Genomic DNA, 18,875 nt, shown 5'->3' on the forward strand with positions numbered 1-18,875 from the left:
GCCGACTGCGACGCAAGCTACAACGGCGAAACAAAAAACCTAAAAGAAAAAACTTGGCAAAACATAAACTACATCTGCAACTTTGCAAGAGAGCGCAACCGGGCAGCCAAACATTCTAAGACGCATACGATTATAGAATAAACTTTGAAGAAGACACCATCCTCGGAACTGGAACAAATGACAAAAAAAGGCAATTACTCGAGTCTCGACATGTTCAAATGATCCCGAACCACACAAAGGAAAACCTGCTCCCTGTATATATGCAGGGACTTCGCTCTGCAGCCCACAGAAAAAGAGAAGGTGCCAGCGACCATCACCGCATAGCAACATGACTCACAGCCTTAACCCCAGTGTCAACGTCCTTTCCCGCATTCCTTCTTTCCACTCCTTTCCACCCCACCATGTATACTTAAAGATGCTAGCCACAGACCACAGTAATACTTGAAGAGGAAGCCGAGCCGGCCCCGAAACATTCGGTTTCAAACCACTTTTTCGTTCGAGATATGTCACAGTTTAACTTCAGTTTTCAAACCCAACCATCCAGGCAATTCTGTCGAAGCGTTTAGTTTTCAGAAATTAAGATCCTTCTGCTTTTACAAATGTTAACTAGCATAAAATCTTCCGCTGTACTGCCAACCACAGGTTTAAGTTGGTCACGACAAGCACATAATTCAGAAATCACAGCAAGGAATTCAATAGCCCCGAGAGTAACTAAGTGGGCACATCTTCTGTATCTTAGCACTCCTAGTTATTAGTCACCATAAACTGCAATATAAACCGACAAACAAATGACGGGAAGAATCAAATTGTCAAGCAGCCACAAAACCACACTCCTGGACATCGAAAGCATGTCAGTGGAAGCACACAAAAAATAATTACAAAACAGTCTTCAGGGCAGAAGGTTACATACACACAGGTCACACAGGATACAGTACCTAAACAACTGGACACAATGAGTGCCAGTGACCACAACCAGATGAGAATGTGTGGTGAGATCTGTGGGCAATGCTCTACAACACTAAAAATGACAAACAGGGATTGCAGCCATGAAAACAACAGGTTGCAGGCACAGTCGCGATGAAAAACGATTATCACTGTGACGTGCCATCGGAGTGGCGGATAGCAACTCTCGGCATTGCGCTAACGAACATGCTGATAACAAAAGTGCCAGGCGTGTTCGCGAAGCACGGCTCTGCACCAGCCACACGGTGCGATTTTCTTCGCTTCGGTTACATCAGTGTGCTAATCTTTTTTTTTTGTCGCGACTGTAAATATGACAGAAGAAATGGTGCAGCCAAGCGACGGCACAAAACAGGGTAAGGGGGGAAGGAGTAGAGGAAGAAAGGGGACCAAGCCACAGGCTTACGTAGCAGTAACATGTGAGTGTGACAGTGCTCACCATCTCAGTTTCATAATCCTTGAGGTATTGCTGCTTTGTCTCATCTGGCAGCTCCCTCCACATCTGACCAGTTGTTCTGCCAACATCCGTCATCTTCAGGTCTGGGCCTGAGGTCCTCACCATATTCCATACCTTAAAGAAACAGATCAATGAAGCCAAAAACCTCCTGCCTTTGTTCTGCACTGTCAAGAAGAATTCTGCATGGAAACCACTACGGTATTCTCTAAACTGCAGGGAAGCAGGTCTCACACAAGGTGTGACCAGTACCTTTCATCCTTTTGTTACAGACATCTGCCTGTACCATAATCGGGCAGTTTCACCGGAACACAGTGCCTGCTGCACTGCAATATAATGTCAACAAGTTATGAGATGCACTAGGAGTTATAAATATTGAGCATCTACACTAGATGTCAATGTGAGCAAAGACTAAGCACCATTTACACATTATATTTGCATATGGTCAGAAGTAGAGGTAAATTTTCTACACCATATGCCATGAAAGAAATCCAAAGTTTGAAAATGGACATATACCAGGCTATGAATCAATGGCACCATCACATTAAACTACACTCACATTAAACTACACACCAACACAAAAATCTTAAAGGGGCCCCGAAACACATAATCAGTAAATTGCTTTGGCTGTTGGTTGCATAGAATGAGTTATAGTGATGATATTAGCATTGGTCGTACCACATATATTCCGGTTCTTAATATTTTAATTAGCTCGCAAAAACAAATTCACGACGCTGACGGTGTCACCATATACAGTGGCAGTTTTTCGCAGTGGATATGACACCGCGCGCGCGTTGTTGACGGGAACGTTGCTCGCCATGACCAATCGGCGCGTTCCTGGCGAGGGGTCATGGTAGGCGGTAAGCAGTAGCGGTACGCGCTATGCTAAACTTATCTAGTATCTTGCGCAGGCCACCACTCCGTCGCAGTATCTCGCGCTCAAGTTAAGATCCAGTTCAGATCGCGTTCAGATCCATAAGTCAGGGAACGTTACTCGTCACGTCACTGTGCCGTCGACGTGACGATGAAGCATCGCTGGGTCAGCTGGGCTTTCACATGGTTGTTGTAACCACGAAACCGGCGCTACCAGCCTTGGCAAGAAAGAGTTACAGCGATTAGGCAACCATGGTGTGCAAAGTTCCGCGACGTGCTCAGATAGGCTGTTTTGATTGGTCCTTCCCTATGTCCTGATTGGGAGAGTGAAATGGGAATGGGAAGCCAAGCAATAATCGAGTTGGGGGTAGTATTTCGTTTGCTTGTATTTTTAGATTTCTTCACTGAATAACTCCCGTTCCTATGCGTCGATTCCTGTAATTCTTTTTGAGTCAGCATCTGTGTGACATAAAAAATCCATCTGAAGTATAGCCGGCATCCGTTCAAGCAGTGTTTCGCAGCCCCATTAAGACTAATATTTAATTACAAAATAAACACATTTTCAGCCTTGAAATATTTGCTTATTGTAAATGATGTTTGGCAATGACTCGCTCATCAGGAAAAAAAACGTGTTGTTGATCATAAAATTCGTCCACTGGCTGGAGCGAAATGACATCACCAAACCAGAAGTGAAGTTGCTTCTAATAAAGGCATCAACAGCTTCTAATACTATCGTATTGCCGACATATAATGTAATTAGGTGTCCTTGTGAATTTTTGTGCACATTTTGTTTCCCCCACTTAAATGTTAAATTTGGAACCATCAACTACCGAAAACGCATCAAGCTGCACCCAACTTGTGCAACTTCACATTCCAAAACCAGTCTCCAAAGTCAGCCATTTAGCCTCATTCAAAAGCATAGCTCTCCAGCTTTATAACGCAATAGCGTTAGGGGCTCCATGTTGCAGAACAGCCAGCATCGTTGTCAGTGTCACTAGCCATGAGCGAAAAATCCATGAAAAATTCCCAGAGAAGCAACGTAGGTGGGCCTATATTAGGTCACTTGACGTTACGACATCATCACAACTTATCCACTGGATTGTGAGCAAACTGTCCACTGTAGCAGGTGGCAATTAAATTATTGATTGGTCATTAAACTGGGTCTCACAAGCCCCATGGTGGCAGCACCTGCCATCGCAGGGCAATGGTGCATCTCACTATTTTAAAAAAACAATTCATTGCAACAAAAAGAGAGGGAGGTCCAAAAAATAAAATGAGATGGTCAACTGAAGATCTTCCAAAATACCCCAGAGTTGCCTCTGAAGGACGCTCTGCAAGGCAGAGGGCTCCCTGAAAATGACACGGACCGACGTCTCCTGGAAGACCCATAACGTATGCATTTTGCTAAGTGTAGCGCAAGCAACTCTTGCATATGCTGAGATAGTGTGGAGTGCTTTGAAGCAGGATCCCGCAGGATTTGTTATTGTTATTGGGTTTTTCGGCATGTTCAATCATAAATGGGGCATCAGGCTTTCGTTTTCTCACATCTCACCTACAGTAAAAAAATATAAGCGATAAATCTGCTTTATTTTTTACTTTTAGTGACAATTCTGCTGCTCCTAGGCCCAAAGAAGCACATTGGTTCGTTGGTGGGGACACTGAAGTCACTTTAAGAGTGGAATGCGACAGCATTAGATTTCACATTTGTCGCAGTTTCTGTTGCAACTTCTGTGTATGTTTACGTCAGTTCCTTAGCAATTGTTGGTCTATCAACCACTACATTCAGACTGCTAGCTGCAGTAGCAGGTATCCGCTGTATGGCAGGACGAAACCAACATTTGCATATATCGCAGTTTTTCTGTTTTTTTTTTCTTCTCTGCCTAGGTTGCTGTCTAGAAACTAGGTTGCTTACAACCCGGTGGGCAGGTTGTGATGACGTCACAGGGTCACGTGACTTCTCTTGACCAGTCATTAATTTAACTGATATATGCAATGATGGCCAGGTTTCCACCTCCCAGGGTGGGCTGGTTGTGATGACGCCACGTGATATCTCTCGCCCAATCAAGGTGGCCCATAAGGGTAGGATGTGATGACTCCACAAGGTGATGCGACCTCTCTCAACCAATCAGCGAATTTCGTGATACTGGACATCAGCGAGATTTTGACAACTAATTATGTGGCATTAAAAATTGTTTGTTCTAAAAACCAGATGGAGCCACTAGGCAGAAGTTATCATTAGGTCTTTGTTTGCATATTTGACAAACAGCGTAACATACAGCTGACAGTGCCTATTTATACTCCTTTGCAACCATATCTGCAAAAAGTGCAAGCAGATGACAAGCAGACAACGAGGCGTAGAGGAACATGTTTAATCCACTCTCCTGATTGGTTGAGGAGGTCTTTAATTTCTATAGTGCTGCAAGGAACTTATGAGATGGAGTGTATACAAGTTCATGCTCTAATAAATAAAAAATGGTTTAATCGGTACACATGCCTAAATATTATGCTACGCTGAAACTCATTAAACCCAGCAGAAGGTGTGTGATATGAATGAAACATCTTGGGAAGATAGAAAAGTAAAACTAGCGCTACACAACATACAGCTTTCACAGAGTTTAATGACTTATACAGGATAGTGTAAACATTGAGCAATCTCTGTTTCTTACCAGTCTACTGTACTTCATGTAAGGTGTCAGGGGTCGATGAGGAGCCTTAGGTGGTTTGGGCAAGTGGCTTATGGCCTGCATAAGAGATAACAACAGTCACAGCAGCATCATGAACACCATGCAAAGTAGCCAAAAGTGAAGCAGCGGGTCAGACGTATGCCCTGAGGCTGCCATCGGTCATTCCCAGCATTGTTCCATTAACTGGTTTCCGGCAAAGCGTATCAATGCTGGGGTTTCACATTTGCGTGGAGACTCGGCATTTTTTGCAACGTGTGCGAGATTGCTTCGGCCCTCCCACTTATGATTTATGATAGAAAAAAATAATGGGACAATAGGACATACGACATCTGATACAACAAATCTGCAAGAGCAGTTACATTTGCCCTCAATGATTAGTTTGATGCTTTTACTCTAAGCCAAGGCTTCATACATGAGAAAGAATTTAGCTGGAGAGTGAAAGTGGGCAGAAGTGGGTCGAGGGTGGCAGTGGGTGGGAGTTTGGGTAGGGAGACAGCTGGTGGGTAGTGCATCTGGAGGGCAGCTGGCTTTCTTACTACATCTTTGAATTCGATTTTGTCACTTTTTCGTGGGCTTCCAATGGGTGGAGCCCTTGTGGACGGTGAAGGCAGGTGGGTTAGTGGTGGGTGTACTTCTGGAGAGTAGATCAGGTTGGATGGGTGGTGGACGACATTTCTTAGGGTGAAAATGGGTGGGCTTGGGGCGGATCGGTGGATCCAGGGCTGTGGTGGGTGGTTCTGGAGGGTGAGAGTGGACGCTCCTCGCTTGGGCTGGAGGCTTCACTTCAACAGATGTCAAATTTCTGGAAGGGGGGTAGGTGTGACGCTAGCGCTGCTTTCACAGTAAAACAGATTTTAGCGCATTAGAAAGATGTTTATGGGTGTTTGCTATGAGGGACGCCATAGAGAAAGACTCCAGAAATTTTGACCACCTGGAGTTCTTTAACGTGCACTGACATCGCACAGTACACGGGGCCTCTAGATTTTCGCCTCCGTCGAAATTCGACCACCGCGGCTGGGATGCCATAACCACTGAGCCACCGTGGCGACTGCAAACTAAAGAACTACAAAGAAGCTCAAAGGAATTTTTCTCACTTAACGAAATATGCCAATATACAAATGCACTAAATATGCTTGCATATTGTAAATTAGACCAGAAGCTATTCAGCCTCTAATACACGTCATTTTTGCCATTCTTTGTCTCTTTTTAGAGAGACGGATCTAAATAACTATCCACTGGAGCCAGAAACCACTCAGCATTTACAGAGATTAATGCTTCATCTGAACACTGCAGAAGCAGCCGTCTTTTTTATGCAGTATTTTTTCCCAAAATATTTCATGCAGCCAAGCCAGTCAAACAAAAGTATTTTTTTACGCAGTCAATTTTTTGCTCACTTCAATCATACAGTCGCAAACATAAGGATCTCGACCATGTTTTCACGCTCGAAGTTCTCTGTACACGTTACCTAGCGAAAATTAATGGATGTTTGATGCATGTGCAAGTAAAATTTACTTTTTTGCTTGCACCTAAAGGCAGTGAACATTTTTATTTTCATTATCCAACATGGCTGAAGAATTTAAACCCGAAAGCATGGTCCATATTATTCTATTTGTGACTACCTACATTAATTGGTATTAACAACACATACCATTGAAAAGTAAATACATTTCTCTTTCTAATGAGCAAAAACTTGTTTTCCTATCATAAGCGGGAGGGCCACAGCGATCACGCAAACAATGTAAAAAGTGATCATTGTCCACACAAGTTTAGGACTTCAGCGTAGGTATTGGGAGTGTGGAAACTGTTTCAAGACGAGGAACACTGTTTAGGAAAATTGTTATGGAATACGAATTTGATGACGTAAATATGCTATGTGCTTATGTTGTGAAGGCCAAACGACCCACTACATGAGCACACAAAATTGGTTTGGTTGCAGTTTAACGTCCCGCAGCAACTTAGGCTATGAGCAATGCCTTAGTAAAGGATAATTTCGACCACCTAAGGTTCTTCAACATGCACTGACATCGCACAGTACATGGGTTTCTAGCATTTCATCTCCACTGAAATGTGACCGCTGCGAGGTCGAACCCGCACCTTTCGGGTCAGCACCCAAACACCATAACCATTGAGCCACTGCAGCACCTTAAGCAGAAAAAATTCATTCCACACCTAAAAAGAAGGAAGGAATAGAAAAAAAGCCAACAGGCATTGCATCAGCCAATAGACATCAGCTATTCGACACCAAGAAGGCAAGGCTGCAAGGGAAGTTTAACACTGTATGCTTCCACCCCTGCCTGTAGGGCAAGAACATATCGATCGTGCTTTTATACAACAGGCACCACGTTTGCTTTCTAGTGTACTACCTGATTCCATATGGTACTGAAGAGCCTACTGTATCATCTGTTGCAAATTAATAAAGACCACTACTGCCTTAATAAAAGCATATTTGCGGCCTTTACTGTTCTGTGATTTTATGTATGGATGATTACAAACTGCCCTGCATAAGCACCAGGGTGTACAAACATTTTAAAAGAGCACTGCACTGGAGAAACAGGTAGTTGACATACATCCTCCACCCAATGTGCCATTCAACGGTACACAAGCCGACCGATATCAAGGCCAAACAGTGTGGTCATGCGAAAAAGGCGAATCTCCATAGCCTAGCACCAGTGTACAAGCAGGTATAGGTAGAGTACAAGAATGATAAAACTTACACTTTCAATGCCACGCGAGCGACGTTTGCGAGTCGGTGGCATGAAAGAGCTGGTGTTTGCAGGAGGAGGCTGCAAATGGGACGATACCCAGTGAATGAATGCGTGCTCGTCCAAGTGCCTTATATTACTCATTCAATCATTAATCGTACTTTACAGGCACTTATGCAGCGCTCTGATCCAAACAGAAGCTTGCACATGAAAACAACAAGCGCACGTGAGCTGCGTACACAACCAAGTTAGACGAGATTTTGCATAACTGCAGAACTTAGCCCACGGCCATTGTGTTACAGAACAAAATATCACTTCTCATATAATCTCCTTAAAGGCAAGTAAAATAGTCGTGCACGGAGCAAGTTGAAAACACTGCAGAAATTTTTCGCACCAGCTACACGCGAATAAGCTGCTGCAGAGAAATTTCCTTCACAGCAAAACAGAGTTAAAACAGCAGTTCTTTATCACGTGCTTTCTATCTCAAAAGAACTTCGTGTAATTTCAGGACGGGAACAAAAGTGGTGCACATACCTCTGGCGTGCTCGAATTGGAAGTAGCCTCTTTCGGAGGTCGCAAGTTTTCTGCGCCAGTAAAAGGAGAAACGCCAAAGTAAATAAAGTACTGGTTAACGGTGGCCACGACCGGTCGTGACGGTGGCAGAGGTGCCATGAACGCGAAACCATGAAATATTCTTCCAGCCGCGAGTACCTAGTACAATGACAGCTTGCTCTTAATCCTTCTGTCTGAAACAAAGAAAAAAATATGACACGTTTTGTATTGCTTACGGGGTGCGGGCGGGGTTGACGCGGCCATTCGTGCCTGCCGGTCGTTGGGTGGAAGAGCCATTGTAGAGATTAACGCGACTAAAATGTAAAACTGTGCATATGAAACAACTTAAAACCGCGACAGTAAAGCTCGCGCACGGCCGACTGCAGTCACTCGCCGACAACGTCACACGCGCGCGAATAACAAGCTGTCGCAGGAAAACTGAGGAACGAGGATGCTGTGTAAATCGAGACACAAGGAATTGCGGTTTCTCTCAGCAAATCGAACTGACAGCGCCTTCTGAGGCTGTGAAACACGGTAACGTATACGAAGTGATGTTTCCCGCTTCCTCGCAGTACCTGCCACTACCACCGCTCTGCGCATGCCCAGGCGTTACCATAACAACAACGGTGACAAAGGCGACACTGGTTGCCAACCATAGCACACCCTTATCTTCTAGATTCAAGCGGTTTTTTAAGTTTGAGCAATGTAGAGCGAGACCGCTCTAGGGACAATTGGAAAACTTGCCCCCGGGATGCGGCCCCACTACGGCGGCTTTGTCTGCGCCGGGCGCGGCTGCTTCTAGCCGTAGTCAGCCGTAGTCGTCTACGTGTTGCAAAGTTCGCTTGCGCTCTACAATGGATCTACCTGCGGTACGAGAAGCCAGGATGCTCGGAGTGGCGCTTTTGACTGTAGACCTTGACCGAAATTTAAAGCCCTTCCGCGGTTCCACGCGGCAAAATCAGCGAAACACGACGTGCCGCTTGCCCCTCGTAGTTTGGATTCCTCGTGTGTGTAATATGCTGTTGTGCAAATTAAATTGTAAACATGTTGAGTGTCTGTAAATAAAACCTGGCAAAAGCTTACAAAGATACTCAATGCTTTTTCTTTCTTTTTTCTTGTGGCATACGCACGTTTAATTTTTTCTTCAGCCACTTTCTGTTTTAATGTGTCGAGATGAAAATATAATCGTCCTGGTGGTTCGAGGCATTTTCTATGAGTAAAGTGATCGTAACTGGGAGCGCGGTAGCTTTACTTCTTGAATGCGTATCTAATACGGATGTGATAAGCTGTTTGCAAAAGCGTCTTCAACGTATCCGGCTAGGTTAACGGGTTATATAACCCTGTCCACTAAACCGTCTTGTTTCATCAATACGACGACCGCGGCGGCTTTTGAAGCGAAAGCTTGCGACACCATGGTGGACCACATATGGTAAAGCCACACATTGACCTCTGGCTCATATGAAGGTCAACCGGCAGAGCACGGCGAAATCGGCTTTACCTACGTAGTGATGTCGTTACTATAGATCAGTTTATTCTAGTAACGTTGGCGTTGACTTCACTCCAGCCTGGCGAGCTGTGAGAAACGCCTCTTCTCGACGACCTTAGGCCATTGAATTTAAGTGAAGTGCGCGGCGCGCACTAGCGCAAAACTTGTCACAAATGCGGAACGATCAAATTAAGGCGGCTCAGGCCGTCGTGCAAGGCAGTGAAAAAGCCGAGAAGAATGTATACGCAAGGATTTTAAAAAAATTGTGGCTCCAATCCACGCTGTGAAGGTGGTTGGACAGCGAAGCTATGCTGTTTGCATTCAATTTTTAGCCTGGAGTTTTCTGCTTACCACAAGGACACGAAAACGCAACCGTAATCTTTACCGGGAAACACGCGCGGGGAGAAGGAACGTGCTTCGCATTGTTTGCAGGTGCCGTTATCACACATTATGCGTTTTCCCTTCACACGATCGGGGCTTCGAATGACCCCTTTCGAAGCAGCTGTTCACCGGAACGCGTTGTTGTCTGCACCGCGCGTCGTAAATATTCCTTCCCTTAAGGCGCGGTTTGGGTGTGCACTGAGATATGCGAGTCAGGCGTCACTTCCTTTACTTAAAACCAATTTTAATGTCATTTTCCTTGCCTTACGGCGCGGTTTGGGTGTCCACCAAGATATGTGCAACAGGCGTCATTTCCTTTTCTTAAATTGTCCTACGGGCCTGGCGTCGTGCCAAAAGGACGACGGCGTTCCGTGGACTCTTTGACAACGCTGCAACGCGCTGTCGCGTCCCGCTCTTAAGGACGAAGCGGTTTCTTTGAAGTTTCTTTGGCTGTATTTTTGTTATTTGATATTTATTTATTTTTTATTTTATGTATTTTATTTTTTACTCTTAATTTTTTACATTACGACTCCTTTATGAATCGTCTTAAAAACCGGAACGCGACAGCATGTTGCAGCATTGGCAAGGAGTCCACGGAACGCCATCGTCCGTTCGGCGCGACGCCTTGCCCATTGGACAATTTAAAGGGGCTCTCATAAAGTTGCGGTATGCCTGGGATCAGGGACTCCGGAACAGGGGGGGGGGGGGGGGGGGGGGGGGGGGCGGTCACCCCCCCCCCCCCCCCCGTCTCCGATTGCTTGCACTTGGGTCAGATTTCTGACAATTAACACTTCAGTTCTAGGACTGTTTTAATGCAAATCACAGTGGGGCTGAGCTACTTCGCTTCGTAGCCAGTTGTAAAGCATTTCGTGTATGAGTAACCTAAACTATAGTCATGTCCCAACAGAAGTCGACTGTCTGACCCGTGTACATGATCATGAAGAGCAGAATTCAAACAAGCTATGCACAAACAACTTTTTGAATGCAATCGATCACTCCCCGTGCGTAAAGCTTCCCATTTCACTTCGTTTTATATTGCGGTGAATTTGCACCGTTTGTTCGTTTGCACTCAAAACCGCCGGCACGCGGCTTTATTAAAGTGTTCTAGAAGAGGTACACTTTAGCTTTATCATTTTGTTTTGTAATGCGAGATGCGACCAGACTTATCTCCATTGATCGTGGCCGCATGCAAATGCTTCCACATTTTTTTAGATTGTTGCAGTTGCTATTGGTCTTTATCGAAGGTTTCTTGCTAGATTTAAATTGAGCACGGCCAAGAACAGCAGGCATCCAGTTCGATGACAGCCGAGCACGCTTGTGGCTATCGCCGCCGCCGAGTCATTTTCGTTGTCTTCCCGACTGCTGGAGTGCCGTCACCACAACGTGACAATTTGCATCAACCTTTGAACATTGAAAAATAAAATTAATAAGAATACAAATATAATATGTAAATAAGCATTAAAAATAAATAACAAAATGAGCCCGAAGTTTTGCCCCCCCCCCCCCCCCCCAAGGAAGAATTTTTTAAGGCGCTTTGTAGAAACAAAGTAGATTTTGACTACAGGTCTGTAGTCAAAATTTTAATTTCAGCGTATACGCACCCTTCCCTCTCCTCTCGTCACTTTTTGCCCATTGGAAGCTCGGCGGAGCTTCCCGACCTGCCGGAGCTATGCGGCTTATTGGCCGCGGCCTTGGTAGCTGCCTGACGTCTGAAAGAATCCAACCAATAGCCATCTCTCAATATGTAAACGTAGATGCGAGCGACGGAGGAGGATGCGAGCATGAAAATGTCGCCGGGAAGGGCTCGCCAACTTTCGCGCGTGATTGTGGGTTCTCTGCTGCTTGTAGAAGTGTGTATTATTTGGCTCAGGTGCTCATGACAACACAATGCAGTGACTGAGCAAGTTGATGTCATCTCCTCGGAAGGTGTTTCAGAGCCCCTTTAAGGAAAGGAAATACCCGCCGCGGTGGCTCGTTAAAGATTCAGGTGGTCGAAATTATTCTGGAGCCCTCCACTACAGCAGCTCTTTCTTCCTTTCTATTAGTCGCTCCTTTATCCCTTCACTTACGGCCTGGTTCGGGTGTCCCCCGAGACACAAGGCAGATACTGTGCCGTTTCCTTTCCCCAAAAACCAATTTTCAAGGAAATGAAATGACGCCTGTCGCATGTATCTTGGTGGACACCCAAACCGCGCTGTAAGAAAAGGAATATGAACTGAAAATTGGTTTCAAGGAAGGGAGACAACACCTGTCTCACATATCTCGGTACTTCTGGACTCCTGTGGTTTTTTGCTGACGGCCACACGAAAATTTCGTAGAACGGTAGAGGTATACTGCAGCTTCGCTGTAAAAAAGACGAATGGGCACGTACAGAACTGTGCGACACAACACGAAGCAGCAAACTGGCAAGAAGCGGCGAATTAACGCCGGCCGTTGCTGGACGAGGAGGCTGTTTGCGTTAACTAACGGGAGGATGTCCGCGCAGAATTTCGAATACCCGCGGATGAGCGGGCATCAAAAGGTACGCGACTACATGCACGCATTCGAGAACGCAGATACCTATATGCACTCGTGCTGAAATTAGTATAATGGTGTTGAAACGAACAATTTCGTGATCTCCAGATGGTAGAAATTACTCCGGAGCCCTCCACTATACGGCACCTCTTCTTTTGTGCGCCATTTCCTTTCCCCAAAAACCATAACCTTCCAGGGGCTTTAGTCACGCCTACCGTTACGCCCACGTCAAAGGTGATTGGGCAACAATGCACCATACAAGAGGCGAAATTTTTAAACGATCGCTTGCTGTGCCGATGGAACCTCGATCGGCCCGCCCTTAACGCGAAATTCAGCAAATGAACTTCGCTAATGAGGCCACTTTCAAAAAGCAATATTTTTGATAAAATTAAATTTTTGAGATTTTGTTTCATGAACATGCAGATTCCTTACCGATTGAACTGTAACAAAAACTATGCTTCTAGTTAACACCATTACGAAGATACAGCCAAAATTATAGATACAGCCCTGCACATTTTGCAAAACCGAAACTTAACGTTTTCCATAGATATTTTTTCTTGTTCGTTTTTGAGTTCAGACTGATAACTGTTTGCTACCATAAAACGCCAACAAAAGCAACTTAAAATGTTCAGAACACATATAATAGTTATGTTAGGATGCCAACACCAAAGTTTTGTTTGTATGATAATTATTGTGTGATGATGATGATCATGAATTTTATGGCACAAGGGCATCTATGGCCAAAGAGCGCCATGGCATAAGGTATTTTCAACTACTCAAGGCAGGGTCAAAGACCCGTTTTCCAAGCATTTCACCCTAGATAAGCCAAGCACCAGGCCAGGGGAAAGCTGTACCCATTGTATCACCGGTCGGTACCCAGTGGCACTAGGGCCCGGATTGAACACCGCACCTCCGGCATGCGAGGTGGATGTTCAACCACTTGGCCACCACTGTGGTTCATGATTATAGTGTAATCTAGTACTCTATAGTATGATGGTATGTGTTACTTCAGAAATGGCAACAGAGGTACGCTAGATGTTTTGACGCACATCAGCATCAAACCTGGCCCTCGCACACAGAAAGCTTGCCCGGCAGGAGACCAACAGCGTAACTAGAAAGCTCTATTTTGGTGTACCGATGCTGCAAAAAAACGCACACACAAATAAAGTAAGCTGCCACACAAGAAAAATCAAGGAAAAGAATGACTAAGGAGCAGCTGAGCTACAAATGTGGATTTTAAGTCTCCAGAACATTGGTTTATGGAATTTGTAGCCATTCCGGATCTTCTTTCTTTTATTCTTGAAACTCACTTTTTTGCAATATCCCCTTACGCAAGCCTAGCTTTATCTCTCTAATAAATTTTTTCTTGAAACTTTGTACACTTATTTCTTACAAAACCCCTACTACACAATAGCAAGTGATGGTATCGTAATTATTTTGGTTCATTGCACAACTCCTGTCTTTATATGTATAACAGCGAAAGCAATATGACTTGCGATGAACCAAATTAAAGTTAGGGCTGCTCTCGTCACTATGCATATTTACACCATAAAAATAAAAAAATTCTGTTTTCATCCGTTTTGATATGTTGATTAGGATAGAACAATGCCCTTTTTAAGACAGACTACAAATTTTCTGTTTTTATCTAGCATTAAACAAAATTACTGGAAAACTGCAAGCTTTAGAATGGCGAGTGTTCGCAGCGGGTGCTCGCCATCTAATTTTAATGAAGCGCGGTATGTGGGAAAGCCCACTTGCGGAATTTCGCATTAGGTCCAAGCCTAGCAGCGTCGGAATTTCACTGGGCCACGCGATAAACGACAGAGAAGAAAGCGATAAGAACACTTACGTTTTTTTCCCCCTGCACTCAAAACTCAATGTTCGGATAATTTTCCCACTGCGGTGATTTTTTACACGGTCGGATTTTGAAAGTCGGTGGTATTAGGACGTCGCTGCCAAATATTCGGCAATTTTCGAATATCAATTTTTCGAATCGAACATGCACCGACTAACAAACTTGTTTGATTTGTATTCGAAATTTTGAATATTCGCACACCACTTGCTATGTACAGTCACGCCGGAATGAAATGCAAAGAGCGCATGTCAACAAAACAAAATACTTTTCCTGTCTATTTACAACTGCGGCGTACAACCAGCCTGCATCATGTATCTGGGTAAAATGCCCACCAAACTATATATATGTAAACCAGTTGTAAAGAAATCTTTTGCAGCAAAGCAGAAAGGTACAGCATACGAGTGTCCACGTTTCATTCCGGCCTGACTGTACATAATTGTGTATGTAGTGCCTCAAAGGGTAAGCTAAATCATTCTGGCCAGATTTACAGGGTGCATCGTCTTTCTCTTATGTACTGCAGAAAAGGGTACCTTGAACAACATACCACTGTTTCAGTGTCAGCACACCTCAGCAAAAAAGTGACAATGGGTATATAAAAGGCATTATTTACATTTTTAATCATATCAGCAATATAAGTCTGCCAAAAATCATAAATCTTTAGGTTACATGCCATGTCAACACTGCCAATGCTGTGTGTCACCACAATTGTGTTACACAACATGATACATTGAAGAAACACACATAGCACCAACATGGAACTCGGTTCAATATGGGAAAAGAACAGAGAATGCATATAGCTGCTAGTTACCATCTGGTAATGACTACGTGGGTAATATGCGTACGTTATGAAAATAAATACTGAATTTGTCTTCATCAGATGCACGGTGTAAGGAATCAGATGGAAAGAACTGTGCAAAAAACAATATGAACTGCCTGTTGCAGCACGATGCATGCTTATAAAGTGCCGTACGACTCTGCCGGAATGCGTCCTTATGTGGCAGGTCTCTTTCATGAAACCAAACAGTACAACGGTTGATGCTTAAAATCAGGTTTAGTGTCTACATAAAGCTGCTTAATGCATTCTTCTTTACCATGTTCTGCTGTGTCATGGTTTCTTCTTGCATCACAAGATTTTCCTAAGATACGTCACAGAAATGCCATAACAACGCGTATTAACCAAAAAAACATGCGTAACCTGAATTGTAAAGCTGTCAATATGAAATAATGATGCATTAAACAATAAGACAAGGTTTAGTTAAAAAAGCAAATATAGGCCATCTGCAAGTTCAGGGGGCCAACGAGGTACATGCTTCTTTACAATGTTTTCCTTGCTCTAAATAAAGTTGAGTGCATCTATGTGCAATGTGCAAGCTGCCTGACACAAGCATTGTTCAACTTTTTCATGTAACAGTCAATAAATAACAACAAACACCAACTTAAACCGAGAGAGTGCCTTTTTGCTAAAGCTCCCCTAAACACTGAAAATGTTTTGAAATGAGGGGCAGTGGTCTGTTTTGTGCACACGATTAGGAATGGGGGCAGATAGCATAGGTGGAGTAGCTTTGATCCCAGGTAGCACACTGACAGGCTGTAGACATATGCCGTTTTTTATTCTTCGAAGCAGTTTAGACGACACCAATCAGTTATGCAGTCATGCTCCTCACTGCGGACAACCGCATCAAGTACCTAGCAGCTCCTCAAGTTCCAAGAGTAATGTTCGGATTTTTATACATTGGTTATGCTTTATTTTACAAATGTAACAAGAACATCACTGCAATTAAAATATCTTGCAAAACCATATTCACTGCTTCGCAATACGATGACTGAACAGTTATGGAACAACCTTTAGTCTAACATCAGAACAAGTAAAAAAGGTGCCTTTCAGGTACTGATATAACAGCTTTATGTGAATGTTGAGATGACAGCATACGACTTTTTAGTGATGCCTTTAACTGCACACAACATTTCTCGCACAAGTGATTTCTGATATCCCTAGGGAGACCACAATTTGGTCCAGTGGCTCCATAACAGTGGACCACGGCACCAGAGTGATTCATCCACACCTCTTTAGCTTACATTTCACACTCGGGACACTAGCATTTCTGTATTTCATGCCTTTTTAAATGTAGCTGAAACGGCCAATAGTGAAGGCTTTTACTGTAGCCTTGGCAGCCTAAGTTAACAAGCCAACCTGCAGCAGGTGTCATGCTTCACGTGTCCAAAGGCATTTTGGCACTGGCAAAAAATAATTTAAAGATGTAAACATATATGCCCAGGCAAACCAATACCACAATTTTGACATTGGCACATGCCACACAGCATTCATCATCTGCCTGCTGTTACAATGTCACGTGCTACCCAGGATCGTACGTGCAAAGTGTCCATCGTGAGCCCAGCAACTGGCTTCCATGATGGAAGTGCGACCTTGCACACACCACAGACTAAGCTGCTAATGTCATGTTGCTGCACCAGCTCTGTGCACAGCTGCAATTCAGAATCAAAAAGGCACTCAAATTGAGCTAATTGCAATTCTGCACAAGGTCCAATTTTCAACCTCAAGTTCTGTTGCAAAATGGCAAACTATTCACCAGTGTCCAATATGCTATTTCCTTGCAAAGGTGATTTTTTTTTTTTTCTGAAAGAGGTGGGGCGGTGTAATTAAGCATCAATAAAGGTAATAGTCAGGAAGATCCATTACTGAGGTAGGGACTTATTCAGCTTGAAAATAGTACATAAAAACAAAGCAAACAAGGAAAAAAAAAGAAACAATGTCATGAGTACCCCTTCACAAGAAGAAGGGAATGCGAAATAAATATAACAACTGAACGGGCCATACAAATTAAGGCACATATGCGATCTTGCTGAAACATTTTTCCTCATAATACCATGCATTGCAACCATAGTTATTTTAACCTTCATTTTGTCATTTCACATTTTCTTCTCTTTTTTTTTGCAGCTTTCGTAGTCGTGACTCTGAAACGTGCACACTGCAGGATTGCCCTTCAGACCAAACTCATCACAGCGTCCGTACATCTTAACACTGAGTTGTCTACACTCAAGGCAGGTAATGGGTGCTTGAGGCTTAACATCGCTCTTGATGCCAAATGTGGAGAAATGGTCTTTTTGCTTTGCTTTTTAACTCGTACTAATACATAGCCAGAAAAAAAAAAAAAAGACTTTCAGCTTCTAGGTAAAGACCACAGGTTTGCCATTACTTCATCAGCTGTTTGAGACACAATTTTGTGCAGTAAGTCACTCTTAAGCCTTGCACAATACATGCTCATGAGACGCTTTCCAGCAACCACCATAGTTTGCCAAAATTTAAATCCAACATGGCTCCGGCAAAAATAAAACCTGGGCCCTGCACACAAAAAGAAACCTTCACTTCAGGCATAGTCTTTCATTTCAACATCTGTGAGGCGTTCAGTCTAGAGAGAGCAGTCTTTCCTGAGGTGCACGTGCTACTCTGCCCGAGAAGAGACCAGTGGCATTCCAGCCAGGAGACACCTTTCACAATCGTCTCTGTCTCATCCTGGGTGTCTCAGCAACATGTCCGAGCATTTACAGAGGTTACAGGATGCCCATGGCGGGCACTGGAGCATGTCTCCAGACACATACATCGGCTGTTTTACCTGGTACGAGTGAAACAATACACAAGCAGTGCCCCCCACCGCACGACAGACACGACATCTGACAGCCTAACCAAAGTCCACACGGGTTATTCTGAAACACGACAGTCTAAAGGACACCGAGTAAATGTAGATACATGCTAAGTCATGCACAAGAAATGGCTTCTCCCACAGCAAGGCTGACTGACGAAAGCATAACTGTGCCGCAGGTGCTGAACACAGCAAAAATGGGAGGGGAAAAGCAGGCAGCTGTAACAAATCTCACTCACCAATCAGCTGTAGACGCACCCAAAACTCTACAATGCTGCAATGAGGCTGGATAAAAGCAGGAACTTTAGTCGGGCTTTAGTGTACATCTAGGCTGAGAACACAGCACGCTAAAATGCCACGCTTATTTCCAGTCACATCATTGTCGACGCCAACCTCTCTACTGTCACCAAATTAACTGCCACAGAATTAACAACCACTTCAATACCTCGTGCCAACGGAAGTCCTTTGCCAAAATTTGCTTGTGGCCGTAAAAAAAATGGCAGGTTTTGACTATGCCAGTGAGACAAGCTGCAACAAACATGCCCCATTTTACGCACGCAACTAGTAATTTGTAGCGCAATCACTATACAAGGGTATGGTTTGTGCTTTTGCCGTGCAAGTACACTACTGAGCACCAGCGACTTTAAAAGCTTTGCAAGTCTGACAACACTGCCATGCAACATGAATCTTACTAAGTAAGGAGGCGCAGAAAAAGAGTAAAAAAAAAAAAGCACACTTCATGAAACATGCCCCCG

At 44.1% G+C, this 18,875-nt stretch overlaps 1 protein-coding gene across 6 annotated transcripts in view; it reads right to left on the reverse strand.

Moving 5' to 3' along the window:
- Positions 1-8,815, reverse strand: part of LOC144136719 (SWI/SNF-related matrix-associated actin-dependent regulator of chromatin subfamily E member 1-like) — a 32,304-nt gene extending 23,489 nt beyond the window's left edge. For all 6 annotated transcript variants that reach the window (XM_077669281.1, XM_077669280.1, XM_077669279.1 and 3 more), the window contains exons 1-5: positions 8,462-8,815; positions 8,208-8,257; positions 7,686-7,754; positions 4,954-5,028; positions 1,400-1,531 (exon numbers count right to left, since the gene is read on the reverse strand). In XM_077669281.1, coding sequence (XP_077525407.1) covers positions 1,400-1,531; positions 4,954-5,028; positions 7,686-7,754; positions 8,208-8,257; positions 8,462-8,522 — 387 coding nt within the window. In that variant the 5' untranslated portion in view covers positions 8,523-8,815. The remainder of the gene's footprint in view (positions 1-1,399; positions 1,532-4,953; positions 5,029-7,685; positions 7,755-8,207; positions 8,258-8,461) is intronic.
- Positions 8,816-18,875: the final 10,060 nt, after the last annotated feature.

This window comes from Amblyomma americanum, chromosome 6 (genome assembly GCF_052857255.1).
Source record: "Amblyomma americanum isolate KBUSLIRL-KWMA chromosome 6, ASM5285725v1, whole genome shotgun sequence".
Lineage (NCBI taxonomy): Eukaryota > Metazoa > Arthropoda > Arachnida > Ixodida > Ixodidae > Amblyomma > Amblyomma americanum.